Below are 21,526 nucleotides of genomic sequence, written 5' to 3' on the forward strand. Positions count from 1 at the left end.
TAGCTTGGGACTTTGAATCGTTCTTCATGTGGATTAAACCTTGAAATAATAATTCTAGAATTCTTAATATATTGAAATTGTTCGCTTACACAACTCGTGTAAAACGATTGTAGTTCAATAAGTCGATTGATTGTCTTTGGTTACCCATTTCATGTACTTTTAATTTTGTATATCTATTGAGTCATGTGTATATTCCATACAAAATCATATATTTTGCACGCACATTTTCTGCCGCACAAACAATTTTTAAACTCTAATCTTTATGAAATTAACAAATTTTTAATCGGTCAAAATTTTAAGGAGGTTAATTCAATCCCCTTCTAAACCGTTGCATTCTCATATTCTCGCCCAACATCTTCCTCCTGTGTTTTGAATTATAGGACAAATTTGAATTCTTGAATTTTCCTTTTTATTTTTTCTTGAATTTCCTTATATTTCCATGCTTATGGCTCACTTGTGTGTGCAATACTTGTGAAATTGTTCTTTGAATTCCTATCAATCACCATTAATTAATTTTTGTGCCTCTAGCACAGTTCCTCAATTTTCATGGTAACATTATTCCTTACTATAACTTATAGGGTAATGCTAACTTGTGTCCCAAGGGCACAAGTTAATAAACCCATAAATAGAAATTTTGTATTAAAAATAAAAATAAAATCATTAATTATAAATTATATTAAATTCATTACACAATTTTCAAGAAAATTTTACTATATTTATCTCTTAACTTGTGTCATTGGGGCACAAGTTAGCATTACCCTAACTTATAAATCAAGTATCATAATAGCTACCGCTCTAGATAGAGAAATATCAATCACTGCTTACAATCAAAACAACGATAATAATTTAAATAAGGATGGACAAAATAAAAACTTTAATTCTCTAAAATTTAAACAAAAATATACCCTAAAATAAATTTAATAAAAATAATTTTTTGTTTATCCATAGGGGTGGAAATAGGCCCGACCGACTAACAGGGACCTACGACGCAGCCTACATAAGTCTAGGCTTGACTTTTATATAAATGGAAAATACCTAGGCTTTTTTATAAGTTTATTTAGCTAAAAAGGCTAGGCCATGGCCATATAAAAAACCTTTTAATTTTATGAGGCCGACTTATTTAAATAAATATGAATAATTTTATTATTATTATATTATATTTTGTATTTTTAATTAAAATATAAAAATAAATATTAGTTATTTTAAAAAATTAAGAAAATAAGATGAAAAAAAATGTATGAACAATGTCACAAGTTGTTTCCATAAGTTCTTTCAAACAAATAGTATCACAAACTTTATGCTACTAGGTAAACTCAAAAAAGTAAATGCAAACAAACATTTAATCTCCCTGATATTTCAATTTGTTAGTCTATATAAAATTGAGTTGAATGACTTATTTACAAATGTTCAAATGAAATAGACTTTTAAGTAGGCTAAAAGGCTGATCAGACTTTCAAAAAGGTCAGACTCAGGCTAAAAATATAAAGCTATGATAGATACAGGTCAGACTCAGACTTTAAAATTTTTAACAGATCAGACTCAGACTTGACAAAGCCTAACTCGACCCGACCTATTCCCACATCAAATAGATACCCGCCACATCATATCATACATTGGTATTTGATAGCTACTCATTAGAAATCATTTATAGGTAGCTACAATTAAAAGTCCAGCTTTGAAGATTCTAAACAAGCAATCATATCTTATGTGTCCTTTTTTCATTGGTTCTTGCCACTAATATTATGCACACATCAACTAATGAATTATATAAAATTGAAAAAAACACAAGTATATTTATTCTTCTTCATAGTTTTTTAATATAAAAAACATTAAATCAAATCAAATAAATAAAAACAACAACTTAAATCAAAATCAAAATACTTGATTGAAAAAAAAAATTAATAAAAGAGAAAGGAGAAAAGTATATCTAAGCTGAGAGTAATTTTCTTGAATGAGAAAAAAAAAAACCCAAAACTTAGAAAGAAAGAACCAAACAAATTGAACAGACGCAAGTTTCAACAGAAGAGAGAAAAAAAAAACCCAGAAAATTCCGAAGAAGAAAAGTTCCTCGCTTTCTGCTTCACTGCCAAGATGAACGGAGGTCCATCTGGTTTCAGTGCGTGAATCTTCTTCCCTTACTTCAATTTCCGATTTTCACTTCTCTTTTTCACTTTTTGTCGCAATTTTTTAAGTTGTTTTTCGATTTGCATTCAAACTCAAATTCAAATGCTTTATTATGTTTGTGTTTCACAGCAAATGCTCCTGTTACAAGGGCTTTCATCATCGCTTCAGCGCTTTTCTCAATCTTCTTTGGGATCCAGGGTCGTTTCAACACTCTGGGCTTGTCGTATCAGGTGCCGATTTGAGTTTTTTCGATTTATTTTCTTGTAATTAGGTTTAGGTTAATTGTATCGGGTTAATCTTAGGTGAAATTTCGTTTGGCGTGGATTTGAGCTTTGGATTTATGTGACTTTTTCGCTTCGAGTTGTAGTAGGGATGATGTTACCATGAACTGAATCTCTAACCTGGATGTATTATGCATTTACAGATTTACTATATATTTGAATTGTGTTTTTGGGGTTTTGGCAGGATATTTTTGGAAAGCTTCGCATTTGGAAGTTGATTATGTCGATATTTTCCTTCACATCAACGCCGGAGTTGATGTTTGGACTATATCTACTGTATTACTTCAGGGTGTTTGAGAGACAAATCGGTTCCAATAAATACTCGGTTAGTAACTTGTTAGTTTATATTTCGGGTTTAATTGCTATCTCTATATATATTTTCAGAACAAAGTTCAGGCTGATGTAATGGTTCTTTTATGTTTGTAATTACTATTCTGAATGTAATTTGTATGAGGTTTTGAAATCTCTTATGCGCCCTTTATGCAGGTGTTTATTGTGTTCTCTGTATTGGCTTCACTACTGTTTGAGGTTTTTGCTGTAGCATTTTTAAAAGGTATTCTTCTCGGTACTGGTTTTTATAATGTCTTTCACCTCTTAAACTTTGATCAATCTCTTTATATGTTTGTTATTTTATTTTGATACATTTAGTTGTACATATCACTTATGTTCTGTTAGTGTGCCGAGTTTTCTTGGTATCATTTTTTGATCTTTTCTTTATGACTTTTTTGTTTTGTTTTTGCATTTGGCGAGCCTTTTCAAATGCTGATTTAGCGAGGAATCCATATGGGAGGATAAATGGTTATATGTTTATGAGGAACTTACCTTTAAATGAAAAAAAAAATGTTGTGGAAAAGGGTAATTAGTAGAGATTATGACAAGTACACTGCATAATCTTGATTTGATTTTATGCCGAGGAGGTTGACCACAAGAATAATTTACTTGCCGTGAAGAGTGATAGAGATATTAAACAAATAAAAAAGACCTATCTAACATGGGTCAAGCCCTATTTTTTAATATTTGTAATAAGCAAACAGTAAGTTGTTGTTAGGGATCAAGAGGCCCATGAACTATTGTTAAAAGTGTACTACAGAAAGAAAAGGAGGGGGGATTGAAAACTGTAATACTTAAAATACTGAGTGCAAATAGGGAGAAGAAGTTATGGTAGGAATAGTTTTGTTGAAATTGTAGCAACAGTGTGTGTGAAGGAAAATTCCATTGGAGAGTAAATAGAATTTTACATCTTTCCTTCTGTTTTCTTTTTTCTGTTTTATATCTTCGCTCTTTTTCTACCAAGAGAGCTATTATGGAAGGCTCAGAAAAATAAAGTATTCGTATTGATTATTTGATTATATACAAGCAATCAAAGGTACGGTAAATAGGATCTTGACTAGTTTGAGAACACATTACTGGGATTGAATCATTCCTTCTTTCCTCTTAGTATAGGACTACAGTTTAAGACCTGAGATGTTGTACAAAACTGAATGCTAGCCAGTACAAAGCTAATTGCGAAGATGCAAATGTTGTGATGGATGAGTGCACAAACAAGACAACAAGATTCAGTGGGAAAGTACTTCTGTTTATTTATTGTTGTATTCTTATAGTTCCTTGACATGGGGCTTCACCCTATTTTTGACCAAAGGCCAAGATTTTGTTTTTTGCTGCTCCTATTCTTCTCTGTTAAATTGGATTCAGGCACGTTAGGCAGTGTATACACATACCTTATGCATTCTTTATGCCAAAAGTTTTTCACATGATGGAATTTCTTGGAGATAAAACAACTCTTAGGCATTCTCCTGACTAACATCTTTAGACTGCCGCACCCCCATTTATCGCAATGGCTAACATTATTCATCTGGCTCTGAAGTCAGAACTGACATGACAGTTGACAATATTGTAAATACCTAATTAGTGTTGTTGAATGGCGGCTTTATCGCTATAGTGGAATTTGAACGAATTGCTATTGTTCCATGATATTCTATTTAGTATAAAGTATTGTCAAATCGCAGTTGTAGTAGTGCTATAGCATTGTTGAGTAGTGGAATTCAAATAAATCACTATTTTCTGCGACCCACAATTGACAACTCCCTACCAAACCATCTTCATCTGGAAAGTAGTTCTTTTGAATGTATGAAAGGTTATTTGTTTAGTGATGATACAAGTACTATAAACTTAAGCTTCAAATCTTCCCAGCCCAGTCTTACCTTCAATCTTCAAGTGTGTGCTTGTTTTTGTATTCAAATCCAAACAACAACTTATGAAATCATTCCATCAACAAGTTTGAATGGTATATGAATGACTGCCTTATTATACAGCGCCAAATAGCCCATGCAGATTATGTACGAATTTGATGGCATAGCTTACGTTGCAAACTGGGGATACTGATTTTTTTTTTTTTTTATAAATTTGATGAAGCAATTTGTTGCTCCATATTTTATAATGCAGTCAGTTACGTCATTTGTTATTTTTAATGCAGTAATATTTTATTCTTACTTGAATTTTTTACGTTCACTCTTTGCAGATCCTTCAGCAACCCCAGTCACTCCTGGACCTTATGGCCTTATATTTGCTTCGTTTGTACCCTTTTTCTTTGACATTCCTGTTTCAACACGGTTCCGTTTATTTGGTTTCCACTTCTCAGATAAATCATTCATATATCTAGCTGGTCTTCAGGTTAGTAGAACTTATTCATGGGTGCTTGTATAACTTAGGCATGTCTGGAACCATTCAACTAATGTAAACTGATTTATTTTATTGCAGCTTCTACTGTCATCATGGAAAAGGTCCATCTTACCAGGGGTGTGTGGCATCCTTGCTGGTTCCTTATACCGTTTGAATGTCTTTTATATCCGCAAAGCAAAGGTAATTTTATGTTTGATGTTTGAGGTTTTGTTATCTTAGTTCTTTGCAACTATGTTTTTATGGATACAAACTTTCCCAAAGGAATATTCATATATAGATATATAGTCAGAATTCGTTGACAAGTGTAAATCAAAATCAATCTTTCGCGAGTTAATATCAACTTATAGGATGAATATTTCATAAACATCACTGTTGGGTTGGAAGTTTCAATCGTTCATATCAGGCTTCTATAATTTCATATTATTCAAGATAATTTTGTATTCCATTAATTAATATGCTTCAAAATTTAGATTAAAATGAAAATTACTCTAAAGCCTGTGCCAACTATTTGATGCCACACTTAAGGTTGTTAGAACTAAAATAGTTTGGTAAGATCAACTTATCAATTACTTATAATTCACTGGTCAAATTGATTCAAGTCATTTCCTATATCAAGTTTTATACATATATTCATACTTAAACAATATCAACATATTAATGCAAATGCAAAGGTGCATATTCTTTTAAGCTACCTTATGTATGGAATTACACACATCATGCATCTTGCATGCTAATTGCAAACTATTTGATCACATAATTGTAGGTGTTGAACTTTTAAAGTTTAACATGCAAAAGTCAAAATAAAAATTACCCCATGACTTTATAATCAGTTCGATTGAACATTGTCGCTTAGAGGTAAAACCAAATTTGATATCTTTAAGATATCAGTGGAGTGTTGTCATGTAGCAGCGATAGTGGCACTATAGCACTAACACATAGTGGATTTTGATGAATTATGAATCCACTATGAAAACTGTGCCGCTATCCTAGTTTTGCTATTAGCGGCCACTGTTCCAGTTTCTGCTAGCTGATATAGTGGCAATAGTAAGAAAAGGAGATAGGACCTATTTTTTTATTAGAAAAACTGAAGAGTCCACAAACAAACAAAAAAGGAGATAAGACCTATTTTTTAAAATAGAAAAACTGAAGAGTCAATGAGCTCAGCTCGCATATTCCCTGTTAAATGTAGACCTATCCAAATGTAAGCTATGCTCTACCTCCATTTCCTATATTATTTGTATGCAACAAGCCTTTTCATATATATGATTGACTTATTTCAACTGGCGTCCCCTATTTGAGTCCTGAACGCTATATGCTATTTCACATAACAAATTTTTGGTGTTCCGCTATTTCTTGCAATCCGTTTTTTATAACATTAGTAGATACTACGTTTCCTTCTCGTGAGTGCATTGATTGTCTGCCTCTAAGACCTACTTGCCAATTAATTCTTGCAATGCATTTTGTAACTTCACAATCTATCTTCATTCTTTATCGATACTACATAGATTTATACATATACTAGGTGATGGCTTCCCTTTTAGCTGTAAAATCAAATGCAAGGTGGGGAATCATGTTCTTATTTGAGATAAGTTATAATAATTACAATTGCATCTAGCTATCAATAGGACTCGACTGTGTTCTTCCTACTTGTCTACATGCGTTCTTTATATTACCTTCAATCATCTATTATTATGAAATCTAATAACCATGGAAGAAGTCTGTATGTTTATGTTTAGACTGGTGTTGTTTGTTATTTTCATTTTCTAGTTTGCTCAACTTTTCCATGTACATATTATTATTAATTATTACTTTAAACAACTGCAGCATATATTATTAATTTCAAGTGATTAGTGGAAGTTTTTTGTTATTACTTTTGTGCTTATTTGATCTTACAATTACAGTTTCCAGAGTTTATTTCATCATTCTTTTCACGAATTTCCTTGCCATCAATGGGGAGTCCCACACGCACAACACCAACAAGGAATGTTTTAGGCAATGTGCCATCCTACCCAGCTCGCCAAATGGAGGCAAGTTTTACTTCATGCTTGTAACTTTTTTTTTATGGTTTGGTTCTCCTAACTTTCTTTTCTCATGGAACTTGCCTGCTCCACTTGACTTGATCCACATCCACCTCTACAGCCAGAGTACATAATAAGCTTCTATGTAATATTAATGTGGATTCTTTTTGCAGAGAAACTTTCCTGCTCCAATGCATTCTGCAGTAGAACCGTCGGAGGACTCAATTGCGACCCTTGTTTCAATGGGATTTGACAGGAATTCAGCAAGACAAGCCTTAGTGCAGGCCAGAAATGATGTGAATGTGGCGACTAACATCCTATTGGAAGCACAGGCTCACTAATTGCATAAACAAAAGATGGATTGTTCTGGATTGATAGATGGAAGGCTACTCCTTAACAAGTATTGGAAATTTACTAATTTTCATGGGAGGATCGAGGCATTCATCTTATCACCGTCCTCAAATATTCCACCTCCTATTGAGGATCATTTTTCGTACCTTAACTTTGATCTTTAGATATATCCATTTTAGTACTGGTGTTAATAGATCATTGAGAATTAGGAGCCTGTACAAATTACTTGAAACATATGGACAACATGCGTTTAATTCTACTAGAGATATTGCTTTATGCTGTTTGTTTTAAGCATACAGAACCATGAACAATGTCACTCTGATGTGTTCTGCTTACTGTCTATTATCAACCAATCCTTTCACGCAAAATAAATCTTTTCTTAAAAAGATCAAAAGCAAGGCACAAGGAGGTGCCAAAAAATAAAGCAAAGGAACAAGAAGCTACACTTAAAAACAACTATAAACATTTTTATTCTCTATATCGTTATATCTTATTTTGGTTAAATATTTATAATTTCGATACCCTTTATTTATTTTTTTATTTTTTTTGCCCTCTTCACTAGGAGGTGAAGCACTTCAGATGCCTCGTCCTCTTAGAAATGATGTACTAATTTTTGTTTCTGTAATCTTCATTCGAAAAATATATAGTTATAAGTTAGTTAGTAGGTTAAATTACATGCTCATTTTTATTCAAAAAATGATGATGTATGCTACTTTTTAAATATCAGGCATATTTTTATTGACTTGCCATACGAAAGATTAACTATTCATTGTATTTTTGATAATGTTTTCTTTCTTCAGTCATCTTCTACTACCATCATTTTCATCTATTTTTTTCTCTCAGCTTGTTCTTTTGTCTTCATTTTTCAGTAAATACTCTCTATGTTCTCTCTCGCTCAGAATGTATGTCACATATATAAAAAAAATGACACATAAGTTTGTTTGGACGAAAAATGCACATGGCAAACTAAAACCTTTTAAAAAATAAAAAAATAAATAGGAGAACTAATTTCATGAGTTAGACCAAAATAGAAGGACAAAAATTATAATTTAGCATAGTATTAGTTTAAAGTTTATTAGGTTAGTTAAAGGCATGAGTACTCTGCAACTTTCTTTGTCCGTTAGTCGTAGAGATGTTTCTTTTTCATGTGGTACCCATTTGAAGTGTCATATTCTATTACGTTTTAGAATCCCTTATAGTTCTAATGATCAGGATGATAAGATTGTCTCAAAGATATATAGACAACTTGAGTGTATCTTTAGGTTGAGTGAGGTAGAGACTGCCACTAGAAGTCAGCTAGGTCTTTAAGACACCGCCTTTAGATGTTATTGGAAGTTGTATTAAGAAGTATAAGACGAAGGATCTCATTTCCTCTAATTCTCTTCAGTTTGTAGTGATTTAAGAGACTAAGCTTTGCGAGGTCTCTGCAGTCTGCTCTCTGGTTCATTCTCTCGGGAAATTCGTTTTGTGAGTAGAGTTTTATTCATAGGGAAGGCCTTCTCTTCATCTGTTGGTGCAGTGTTAAAAGAAGATTCTTGTTTTTTTTTCTTCTGATTTGGGGTTCTTTGGTGTTTCTTTAAAGTGGAGACCACTTCAAACCTTGTGTTTTATGGTTATGGTTAATATTTACTCTAGATGTACCTTGCTAAAAAAGTCATGTGAGAAGATATTATTATCCACAAAATGTGGTTAGCATGTGAGGTTTGGTCTGTTCCTGTGGATTTCAATTCAGTTTATTCTAGTTCTGAGAGGATTAATGTTGATGATTTTCATGCTAATAGATTGGGATTTTTTTTAATTTTATCGCCCACATGAACATTATCAACATTCCCTTATCAGATATGAAGTCTACCTGGTTTCAACCGAATGGGAGTACTTCTAGTAAACTTGATAGAATTTTGTGTTTGATGCTTAGTGTTAGAGATGGGGTCAAATGTCTTATAAGTTGGGAAATGCTCTTTCCACTCTTATCTGAGCATACCGCACCCCTGAAAACTTTATTTTACCATTTGAGTGTCCGGAGATACATCTTCAGACGCACCCAAAATCACATCAATCATCTCCTATCTGAGTTCCACCCCAATTTTAAGAAAAAAAAAAAATAGTCTGGAGATGCATCTCGGTATGTCGTTTGGATGTATTCGGAGATGCATCTCCGAAATACCCCTATGCTCATTTGTGAAATTTTGTTATTTACACACGTGATTTTAAAAATACTTCAATGATATTTTCGGAGATGCATCTCCGGAAATGCCCAGCGGAAAGGTTGATAAAATACCACCTTACACGAGTTTCCTCTTCATGCTTAAGCAAGTTTCCATTGCAAAAACCCTTGAAAAAAACTCTCATTCTCAACCCTATTTTCAACACCAAAACATTATTCTTGTATTTCATCACTTCAAATGGAGTAAAACAAGCTAGAACTGTAGGTAACAATCATTCATCATCTCTCATTCCTTGCATTAATCCATTGTTGAAGTTAGAAAAATGATCGTTAAGTCAGAGCATGACATTAAACATGGTGCCAAAAAACACACTCGCATCTTTGAAACGGAAGAAACCTCTAAATGTTTCAAATATCAAGCAAATATACAACGTTCGTGCTCGAGACAACAAGGCGGTAAGATGTCCGAGATCTGAGATGCAACAACTGTTGAAGTTTTTGGAAGATTACGACTATGTTTCGAGGTACATAGTTTGTGATGATAAAGTCACCGTTCGAGATATATTTTAGAGTCATCTCGGTTGCGTTAAGTTGTTCAACACTTTTCCCTCTGTGCTCATAATTGACTCAACATACAACACAAACAAGTATAGACTTCCACTCTTAAAAATTGTTGGTGTTACTCCTACGGAGATGACTTATTCAGTCATTTTTGCATTTTTGGAATTCGAAAAAGAGGACAACGTTACATGGGCTTTGGAAATGTAGAAGATTATGTTGAAGGACAAAAAAATATGCCACAAGTCATAATCACCGATCGTGATACCACACTGATGAATTCGGTTGCAACACTTTTTCTTACTGTTTCCGCATTACTTCGTAAGTATCACATAACTAAAAATGTGAGAAGTCGAGTAAAACATGCGGTTGGTACGAAACAAGTCAAAAGGTGAAGATGGTAAAATTGTCAAACTTAGTATGGTTGTTGAAAAGATAATGGATGCATGAAATGATATAATAAATTATTTCAAGAAAGAATTGTATGTCAAATTTGTTCTACATTTCAGAAGTGTGTTTGCGAAATATTCATATTTGTTAAAATATGTTGAGGGACAATTCTGGATCAAGTTAAAGAGAAGATTGTTTGTGCATGGACCGATCAGTCGACATTTTGACAATACAACAACTAATAGAGTTGAATCTGCACATGCTAGAATGAAGAATTGATTGAAAAATAGTAAAGGTGAACTTGCACATGTACGTGAGGTCCTTATTGCTCTACAAATTCTATAAATAGGGTTTTACAATCTATTTTCTTTACACAAACCAAAATGTCTACATATCCTATCTTGCTTTTGTGTATTTCAATGGCACAACACCTCCACTTCGATTTTGAATCTGCAAGGACATACTTCTCGTAGATCTAAAAATCAAACTGAATACTCTCCTACAATATCCAGAAAATCAAAGAGTTATCAAGCTCGAGTATCGTTCACCCTCGATAGACAATGAAGAGAAGCTATAACTCACATTGCTTGAACTCAAGACCGATGATGATTTAAAGGTGATATGGAGTACCTTTTGTCGTTACTTAACAAAGGGTCCGATTGAAGTGGATGCGACGATTCGAAGATCAACCGACGATATTATAAGAATGTTGCAACGTTTTGAACTACCTATTTTTAATAACATGTAATGTTAAATTTATGTAATAATAATCTATGTAATGTTTACTTTGGATTTAATTTAAGTTATTTGAATTTCTTTATGTCGTAGTTGTTTCTTCTTTGATCTATCAGACATAATTCCGAATATGCATATCCGGATTGCTTACTGACTAATAAACTAAGAGCATTTTGGAGATGCGTCTCCGAATCAACTTTTTAAATATTAAGAATTTTTCACAATTTTTATTTCAATTATATGTAAAAAAATATGCGTCTGAAGATGTATATCTGAATGCTAGAGACATTCTAATTTTTTTTGCGGTGGTGTGGAATAAGTCCTAAGGGTGAAACGAACGTTGCTCTAAAAGTTTGTCTACAAATTAGATCTTTAATATATATTCTTGTTTATATAGACTAGTCATAGGAGTTTAGGGTGTACATGTAGGATGTGCTAAACATATTGTTTCAGTCATATAGTTTAATTAAGATACAAACTTTTTTTATATCAAAATTTATTTCAAAGGTACATGACGTTGACGTAATACTTTTACAACTGAAATGATTAATTTATTAAAAAAATCATTTTATTACTAATATCTAATTTAAGGGATCAAGATACACATTTAAACTATAATTTAATCTCTACGTTAGTATACCAACAAAAACAACAATAAAAAACTCAACAAATCTTATCTAATACAATTGAATCTCTTTTCCCCGCCACCATCTCTATTTCAATATGATTTTTAAAGGCCAATTACATTGCAATACTATAAAGTCTTTGAAGTTAGATGTTTGCTATTAAATTGTCTTTTTAAACAAATTTTGTAATAAATTAATCTTTTTAGTATGTAAAAGTGTAGGTGGTCAAACTTTTAAACTAGTTATGTCACCCAGAAATTGATATATTTGTTATGTAAATCGTCTAACTAAAAGTGTATGTTAAACGCTTTCTACATGTATCAAACAATAGATAGGATAATATCTTATCGAACTCCACTATCTCATTATTGTTGAACCATATCATGATATCTCTTCCAAACCACCAATTAAGATATACTATATCAATTTCATCTTGTAGCGTGTATCTTCCAACTCAAGACAAACTTTAAAGATAAAAGTATAAAATAAAATTACCAGTTACAAGGACAAAACACTGTTCTTTCATAGGAAAAAAAATAAAAACACCATCTTTACTGGCAGGTAAATCATCGGGAAAACTAGCACTAACGTTAGAAACCCGACTCATGCCTCACCTTACCATGTACTAGAAATGCATAATCCTTAACCTCCAATTAAAGATCTTAAAAGTCATTTTGGAAAAAGCAATAAAGGTGCAAGATTACAATCCTCTCTACAATAACTGCATCTGTTTAGCCTAGAAATCTTGAGCAGTTCTGAGGAACAAGACTTCAATCCTTCATTACGTAACTTCATTTGCAGTAGCTTGGAAAACTTGAGCAGAATGCAAGTCGAGGAACAATGGAAAAATAGTGGCATCCCTTGTCGAGGAATGAGTATATGCATAAAAGTGGTGCAACAAAAGTTACACAGGGCTTATATCTACCCGACTTTGGTGAAGTTGGAAAGCTGGGGTTATCCAGCTTCCACAGCTGCATTGTATGCCTGACCAATTAAAGTATCCCAAACGGGCATCACAATGAGTGCAGGACAGCTTTCCCTCCAACGCGCCTTCCTCGACTGAGTGACAAGAGATAACAGTTAAGTACAAAATTACCATTTTTATGCATATTTATATGCACGGTTCATATATTCATGCTCCAAGAAAAATTTGTAATATAAACTTCAAAATACTATAAATTACGACTCTTATTGTCTTGTACAAAATAAAGAGAGCTTTCTGGACAAACGAGCAATGTAAATTCAAATTCAATGCTCATTGGAAATAGACACATTTTGATATTGTAGTTGAGCGTTTTCTTACCATCTTTCATCCATCGTAGAGGCTCAATAAATATGGACGAACACTCAGACTCATTAGATTTGTTAAAAGGATTGCCACTTCTTCGCTTGTGCCAATCAAAGGATGTCTCACCCTCACCAGGAATATGATCTATAACATGTTCTTGCAATGCAACAATCCGACGGCACTTCTTACAACGGAATGTAGGGCTATGGTTATTATCTACTTTAGTAGCTTCTGGTGGCTCTGAAGATGTTTCAACAGGCATGCCAGGATCTGCACCAAGTTTAGAACTGTCTATCCTTGACCCTGCAAAATGATTCTCACCTGAAAAAACGAGAGATATTTCTTTTCTCAGATGACATTCTTTTCAATGGCCAATGGCTATAGTGGAAAAAGTTATCACGCTGGCGCAGATTATGCATAATACTAGAACAGCTACTAGTAGGAACAAATTAACTATTAAGTTGAATAAATAACCACCGTGGTAAGGAGTTTGATCCATACACAGATAGTGATGCCGGAATCTATTGCAATAAATTAGACACTACCATATATCTAACCCCGGCTTTCTCCCATTCCTCAACCAGAACAAGGAGGACAGAACAAAACTGGGAAAGAAACAACATGAAGATTGAACAGTTGTTTTATTTTGAGATTGGAGCAAAAAGTGAAGGTATGTTATTATTAAGATGGCCTGATTTAATTTGATACTCCCCACCATCTCATATTAAATGTCCGCTTTAGAATATATTTTTGTCTCAAATTATTCATCATTTTAAAATATAAGGGAAATGTTAATCACTTCTTTTCAAGAATACCCTTATTTATTTGTATCTCAGCCAAACCTACATTAATTAATTTTTCATCTTTCTTCTTCAATGGCTACTATTAGTAAAGGTATTTTAGTCAAGGAAGATTATTTTATAAGGAGAACTAGTACACTTGATCATTTTTTAAGGCCTTGTTTGGGAGTTACGAGGGAAAGGAAGGGGAAGGCTTTGAAGGGTATAGGAGGAATGGAAAGATAGAGGAATCCATCACCTTTTTGGGGAGTGTTATTGAAGGGATTGAGATGAAAATAATTACAGTAATTTTTTTTCATATGTTATTAAGAGAAGTAGTGAATTTCAAGATTTATTCAAAATCTTTCAAAGCTCTTCCCCAATGCATTATATTAGTTTCTCCATACCAGGGCTTCAGTCCATTGGGAAAAAAAACTGTTATTCAAGGTGGAGATACTAGGCACCCTTCTCCTTCCCTATACTCATTCTTCAATCCTCAAAACCTTCCCCTCCTATTCCCTCCAAACTCCTAAACATAACCTTAAAAGTATGCAAAAGCTTAAACAACACATGATATGAGACAGAGGGAGTATACTAAAACACAAGATGCCAAAGCACAACTTTTTTTCTTTTGAATAAATAATCCCACCTATTTTTCAGTAAAACTAAATCTTCTGTGTACAAATAATCCCACCTATTTTTCAGTAAAACTAAATCTTCTGTGTACAAATCAGTGTTGTCAATGACAAATCAGGAAAATATCTGTTTTTTTCTAATTGCGCTGAGCTACAGTGCTATAGTAGTGTACTAAATAGAGTATTATGGAACAATAACAATTTGATTAAATTTCCGCTATGTTGCAGCAGCTATTTGACAACAATGGAACAGGTTTGGGAAAGGAAAACACTTTGATTAAATTTCCGCTATGTTGCAGCAGCTATTTGACAACAATGGAACAGGTTTGGGAAAGGAAAACAATTCCAACATGATTTGAGATCGAATGGTTCAGACTTCAAACACACTATCACGCAGTAAAACGATCTCAGCCACCGATTTGAGATCGGACAGCTTAGGTCTGTTATTAATTGACGATATCTCTTGATTTATTAATTAAAAGAAAGAACATGGTGTATCAAAAAGGAGAATAAACAGCGACAAAGTTGACATATAAAAACATAGGAAGGAAGAATGTGTGTTCTTTTCAATCCAGTGATGACACATGACAAAAAAAGTAAAAGGTGTATGTGTATCATACACCACCATAATAATACAAGGTGTCATTTAGTGCCACCTATATTTTTTATAGTTAGTGTTAATGAATAAATAAATATTGGTCTCTATTATCAACTTACAATAAGTATCTGAGCAAGAGGTCCCACAATAAAAAGGAAATCATGGAGCTGAAGCCATACATACCTAGTACTTTTAGACGAAAGCGCTTGTATACAGGGCTAGAATGATCAACCTTGAAACCCATCTCCTCAAACATTTTCAACTAAGACAATAAAACACATAAAGAATGTCATAATCCTCACTGTAAAGTAGTGTAAACATTTTCAGCATACAGATTGACCTTCATAATACACACCTGCTCTAGAAAACCATCATTGGGGCAAACAAATTCACAGCTCTGCTTTAATGATTCAAGGGCATCTGCAAAGAAAATAAAAACACAGAAAAATAAACACTTAAGTTCAAGATGCAGAGAAAAATCTTCGAATTTACTTTTCTTAGAATTATACTAAAATCAAAGTCTTGACCTGAGTTAATTTTGAAAAGACACTACTCATGAACAGTGATATTAGACACTTTCAGCCTATGACGGACACCGAAAACACGACACTCACACGTTGACACCAATAATAATTTGAAAAATAAAAAAAATAAACGTAATCACAAGTGTCAATGTCGGTTTCGGACATGAAGTATGAACACCGATTTTTCAGAGGTATCGATGCTACGGAGCTTTCAGAACATCCATTCATGATTGTATGGTAAAGTAAACTAAAAATCATTTTAAAAACAAAAAGAAAGCCACTACCAAAAGAGAAGTCCGTGAAGACTTTAAACAAACTATTGATTTCATTTCAGACCTTCTAGTGACAGATTCTCGCTTCTCATCAAATAAGCAGTAATAACCGATGCACTGCATATAAAAACACAAGTTAAACCCTAATCAATACACAGTAATTTCACTATAAGCAACAAAATTGAAATCGGAATTGAAAAGTGTGAGAGTGATGATTGGAATTGAAACCTTCTAGAAACACCTGCAAAACAGTGAACTAATACAGAACCTTCCTTCCTACTCCGATCAATGAAATCGATGCAAACCTCAAGGTAATCCAACAAATTCTCGCTCTCAGTATCCTTAAGAGGAACCGCCATCCTTACAAGCTTGAAATCTTTACCGGCGTACTCGAGTGAGTAGAGGAGTTTGTCCGGCGAGAGGGCGGACTTGGCGGCGGAAGGGAGGTCGGAGACGTGAAGTTTGGAAATCTCTTTGACGGGGATGGAGATGTTGGAACGCCATTCGGAGAAGAAGGAGATTGAAGCGGAGCTGAGAACGGAAAGGATGTGGGTGATGTTGTGTTGAACGGCGGCGTTTTGGAGAATCTGAGCTGCGTCGTTGATGTTGCTGATGAAGAGATTCGAGCGGACTTGGTAAGGCATTAGAAAGGGAGTTTGGGTTTAATTTCGGAGAAGTGTGAATGTGGTGAAATGAAATAAGCTGCTTCTTACTCCACGTCTTTCTTTGGGTGACGTTTAGAGTTTAGACTAACATATATATTTCGATTTGAAAATAATAAATAAGTACTATAAATAAACTATTTTAGTTTTTTTTTTCTTTCAATGAGATTCATTTTCATTTTGACGCTTGTAAAGTTTAATTTAATAAAATATATTTCACACAGTCCACATACAAATGTAATGTTTAATAAAATTTAAATATATGATTAATTATGTGTGAATCTATATGCTCAATATGTTTTCAGATACATATACACTCATTATATATTCACAATTAGGGATGCTAAAAACCAAACCAACTCAATAGAAAACAGCAAACTAAATCAAACCAAATGAAAACTGCAAAAAAACGCATTTGGTTCGGATTAGTTTGGGTCATTTTTTAACAAAACCGCACGGTTCGGTTCGGTTTGCGGTTTGTATTTTGTAAATCGAACCAAACCGAATCAAACTGCATTATGTTACAACCTAAATTTTACTTAACTCACATCCAACCTAAACTTAAACCTATTATACATTAGCCTTATGATTACGAACAATTTTCTCATCCTTACACAAATAATTTCAGTCCTGATCTTCTCAAATCTCTAATAACATTATCTCACCTTCTTTGTCACATACATCTTCTCTCTACTTCTATAATCTCTACTCTCTTATATTCATTCTTTTTCATCTTCTCATTTTTATGTAAATGTTCTGTATTTCAGTTTCGTTTTTATCGCACAACTTCTTCTCTAATCTCTCAACACTTTTTTTTTCTTTTTTCACTTTCACTAATCTTTCGTCTCTTCTATTTTTTGTTTCATTATAATAATTTTTATATTATTTTATGCTATTATTTTATGTTTAATATTTCACTTTTGTCTAATTTAATTTTTACATATTAAATGGAAAATTGTTGTCAAAATATGACGAGTTTTGCTGTTATTTGATAGTGTATGAATGTCTAAATACAAAATTATGTTGTCATCTATATGTGTATGTATGGCTCAATAAAATATTTGTAAAAAACCGAACCAACCGAACCAAACCAAACCGCATTAGTTTGGTTTGGTTTGGTTCGGATTTTTTTTAAAAGCCAACCGAACCAAACCAAACCGCACTATTTTTTCTTTTGTGGTTCGGATAATTTTTTTCGTCAAAACCGCCCAAACCGCACCGCGAACACCCCTATTCACAATGGTTTCGTTTTAATTGGGGTGACAAAATAGGCATGGTATGTTAGACATGACTGTTTTGCCTGTAATTTAGTGCGGGACGCACGAAGGATTTATGCCCTCACTTTTTAATGTGATTGTTTCATCCCGTCCTATTTTTTTGGTGGGTTCTTACGGACATGTGAATTAACACAATTTTATGTTTTTTTATGCATAAATGATGAAGTGCCCGCGGGCATTTCCCGCCCGCACTTTTGTGCAGGGCGGGATAAGGTTTTAGGTCCGCAACCTCAATAATGTTCGCCCTGCCCCGTCCCATTTTTTGCGGGCTTTTGCCGGGCGAGCATAAACGGGACGGAGATGCCCGTTTGCTACTCCTGGTTTTAATGATGACAATATTATATGTCAATTAAATTTTGATTTGCCAAGAAGAAGTAATGATCAAGACATTCTATCAAGATGTTTCTTTGAGATCAAGATGTAAAGTCAGATTTATAAGGAAAACACTTAAGGTCAAATGACGTTGAGTTAAATCCTTGATGATCTCATGCTCAACAGTCTCTGATGAGGGCATCTATCAGAGAAGTTATGTCAAGCCTTATCAGTTAGAAGAATCAAGTATCATATGAAGTGTTGAATCAATGACGAATAAATCAAGGAATTTTGAAGCTTCATAGATTGTGAAAGAGAATACGTGTGGAAGCTTGTTTGGTCTGTGTCTGAGTGATCAATGAATTGTAAAGGTAAGAGTAATTCTTAAATTACTAAAGTTACACACACACACACACTTAAAAATAGTTTTAAACATCTCTCTTTTGCTAAAAACAACTTAAAAGCTATGAAGGAACCATCAAGGTGCATGTGAGATTGACCAAAAGTATTCCTAGTCATTTAAGAATCATTTGTACCATTCCTAATTGATTAGGGACTTATGCCAATCAATTATAGCAATGCAAAAGGTTTCTTAATTGATCAAAAATATTCTTAATCGATTAAGACACATGAACATTGTAGGATTTCCTTTTTGAGATTATGGTTGTCGTCATTTTGAACCACTTAATTGAGTAACAATAGTACTTAATCGATTAAACCATTAAAAGACCCATGGATATTTTTTCTTTGTGAGTCAAACTTTTCTCCTATAAATAGAGAGATTTCCCTCATTACAAAATACACCAAAAAACATTAAAAAATACACCAGAAAACATATTTCAATCATACTATCTCATTTTCTACTATTTCTACTTCATTTTTTTTTCTTTTTCTTCACAAAATTGTCTTAGTGTTTTAAGAGTGAAAAATATTTGTGAGGCATATATTGTTTTGGTGTTGTGAGAATATTTTAGTTTACTCAAGAAGGATTTTTCTCTTGTGTAATATCCTCGAAATAAATTGTTGTCAGGTTCTTAAATTAAACCTATTAAAAACTTTGTTTGATTCTTGAGATTAGATAGGTAAAATCTTTGTTTAGGTTTGTGAGCTAAGCTTGTTGAAAGCTTTAGTTTGGTTATTAAGTTTAACCATCAAAAACATTGTTTTCTTCTTGAGTTTAGTCTAATATAAAAGCTTTGTTTGATTTTGAGATTAGCCCGATGTAAAATTTCTCATTTGACTTAAGGATAGTAAAATCTATTGTTTGGTTATAAGAAGGCTTATGGGCATAAATTATGAAAAGCTCTCATCTCATATAGTGGAAAATCTCAAGAAATTTTTTTTGAGGATAAGAGTAGGCCAAGTGGTTAGGTCGGACCTGTATAAGTTGTTGGTGTATTTGTCTCTTTCATTATCTATTTATTTCCATCTATTCATCTCTTTGATTTTCTTTTTCTAATTATATTGTTGCCTATTCTCTATTTGATTTATAAAATTAATTTAAACTTTTTTATAAATCAAGATTTTTACAATTGGACATCATTTTTTAAAACCAACACAATTAACTTCTTTCTTGTGTTCGGAGTCACTTGTACAACAAGTGTCATAAGAGCTTAACTCATGTTATAAGACTAATCGTCTTAAGAGGTAGAATGATGACTTCAAACAGTTCTTCTATTTTTTAACAAGAGCCTTTTTATGAATACACCTCCACTGTTTGATAGTGAAAGGTTTAACCAACAGAAAGCTAGAATGAAAATCATTTTAGAAGCTAATGAGTTTGATTTTTGAAATTTTGTTATCAATGATTTATTTATCTCTATTTATTGTATTAATATTAAAGTATTAAATAAATTATACATTCTTTATACCAAAGATGATAAGAGTAAAATCAAACTTGGTTTTAAACCTAAACATTTTTTGATGAGTTCTTTAAGCATAAAAGAGTTCTTTTTAGTTTTTCATTGTAATTTAACCAATGAAGTATGAGATGTTGAACATGTAACTTCATACACAAGAGGGTGATGAATTGTGGAGGCTTGAAAATGATAGTTTAAAACAAAATGATTTTCTAAATAAGAGTTTAAAGTAAAAACGTTTGAATGACCAACATAAAAACAAGGTAGAGAAACTAAGAGAATAAAAAAGTGTTAAGGGAAGAGAGTTAACACCAAGAATTAATAAACATTCGGTCTTAAAGAAGTGACACACTCCTCTCCCTATTAACTAATCTTGAGAGTATCTTATAATGATTTTAAGCTTTTAGAAGGTTAAGCCCACAAACCCCCTTATATAAAGAAATGAAGTTTCAAGCTAACTTCCAAACCAAGCAACGAACTTAGGAATGAAATGGTTACTCTTCATGCCAAACAACAAATAGATCTTCGAGCAGTTAGTCTCTAAGCTAAACTGAGAGTTTGCACATGTTGATCTTTAACCAAGATGAATTTTTTAGTAGGATATTCTCTAAAGTGAATCGAGGTTTTACACGGGTCGACCATGAACCAAACTGAGATTCTCAGGTTGATCTCGAACCTAGTGAGCTTTTGCACAACCTGAACTTAGAAACCAGGTGAAATTTTATACTAGGCTAATCTTGAACTTGTAGATCTTTTGACGGCATGAGCTCAAGAACCGTTATGAGGATTTTTCTCTAGTTATCATTAACGAACCCAGAAGAGATATTTTTTCAATGGCAGAGCTCATAAACCAAACAAAGACTTATACTAATCCGTAAAAAGAGATTTTACACTAGTTTAGCTCCAAACCAAAATAATAATTCCTAAGGAAGAATAATTTACTCAAGAGTAAAAATAACTCTTGGTAAATTTACTGTAAAGCCCTCACCCAAAACAATTTCCTCACTAAACTCAAGAACGCTCTCAAAACACTATATCTAAAAAATGTGAGAGAAAAGAAAATGATTTAGTGAGATTGAGAGAAGTAGAAAAAGTTAGATATTTCACGTTTTCTGGATGTTTCGAAATGGCAGAGAGCCTATCTATTTATACGCCAAGAGATGTGTTAAATTATGGAAAAAAATTCATGGGCCAATTAACTCGCCTAATCGATTAGGTCCTAAGTCTAATTGATTAGATTCCACAAATAATCGTTTATTTGTATCCAATAAGGAAAGTTTCGATAGAGAGTTGTTACCAATTATTAAGAGAATGTCATAATCGATTATTGACTTGATCCTCCCTCATCTAATCGATTAAGTATTTTATCTAATCAATTAGATAATTGAAAAACT

At 33.0% G+C, this 21,526-nt stretch overlaps 2 protein-coding genes across 2 annotated transcripts; one reads left to right on the plus strand and one right to left on the minus strand.

Moving 5' to 3' along the window:
• Window positions 1-1,932: 1,932 nt before the first annotated feature.
• LOC131622202 (rhomboid-like protein 20) lies at window positions 1,933-7,729 on the plus strand. Its single transcript, XM_058893228.1, has 8 exons — window positions 1,933-2,116; window positions 2,254-2,354; window positions 2,590-2,730; window positions 2,892-2,958; window positions 4,924-5,075; window positions 5,163-5,264; window positions 6,986-7,111; window positions 7,276-7,729. The coding sequence occupies exons 1-8, from the start codon at window positions 2,092-2,094 to the stop codon at window positions 7,441-7,443; spliced, it is 882 nt and encodes a 293-aa protein (XP_058749211.1). The 5' UTR covers window positions 1,933-2,091; the 3' UTR covers window positions 7,444-7,729.
• A 4,662-nt stretch (window positions 7,730-12,391) lies between these two features.
• Window positions 12,392-16,762, minus strand: LOC131622203 (uncharacterized). The gene is made up of 6 exons (XM_058893229.1): window positions 16,251-16,762; window positions 16,087-16,139; window positions 15,582-15,646; window positions 15,410-15,488; window positions 13,230-13,535; window positions 12,392-12,985 (listed from the first exon to the last, which is right to left on the minus strand). Exons 1-6 carry the CDS (start codon window positions 16,664-16,666, stop codon window positions 12,831-12,833), a joined length of 1,074 nt encoding a protein of 357 aa, XP_058749212.1. The 5' UTR covers window positions 16,667-16,762; the 3' UTR covers window positions 12,392-12,830.
• Window positions 16,763-21,526: the final 4,764 nt, after the last annotated feature.

This window comes from Vicia villosa, unplaced genomic scaffold, assembly GCF_029867415.1.
Source record: "Vicia villosa cultivar HV-30 ecotype Madison, WI unplaced genomic scaffold, Vvil1.0 ctg.000025F_1_1, whole genome shotgun sequence".
NCBI classification, from domain to species: Eukaryota; Viridiplantae; Streptophyta; class Magnoliopsida; order Fabales; family Fabaceae; genus Vicia; species Vicia villosa.

Coding starts and splice junctions, on each gene's coding strand:
- LOC131622202 (XM_058893228.1), top strand. CDS start 2,092: ATGAACGGAGGTCCATCTGGTTTCA. Junction 2,355..2,589: donor CTCTGGGCTTGTCGTATCAG/GTGCCGATTTGA, acceptor GGGTTTTGGCAG/GATATTTTTGGAAAGCTTCG. Junction 5,265..6,985: donor TTTATATCCGCAAAGCAAAG/GTAATTTTATGT, acceptor TTACAATTACAG/TTTCCAGAGTTTATTTCATC.
- LOC131622203 (XM_058893229.1), bottom strand. CDS start 16,666: ATGCCTTACCAAGTCCGCTCGAATCTCTTCATCAGCAACATCAACGAC. Junction 15,647..16,086: donor CGAGAATCTGTCACTAGAAG/GTCTGAAATGAA, acceptor TTTTCTTTGCAG/ATGCCCTTGAATCATTAAAG. Junction 13,536..15,409: donor CTTTCGTCTAAAAGTACTAG/GTATGTATGGCT, acceptor TCGTTTTTTCAG/GTGAGAATCATTTTGCAGGG.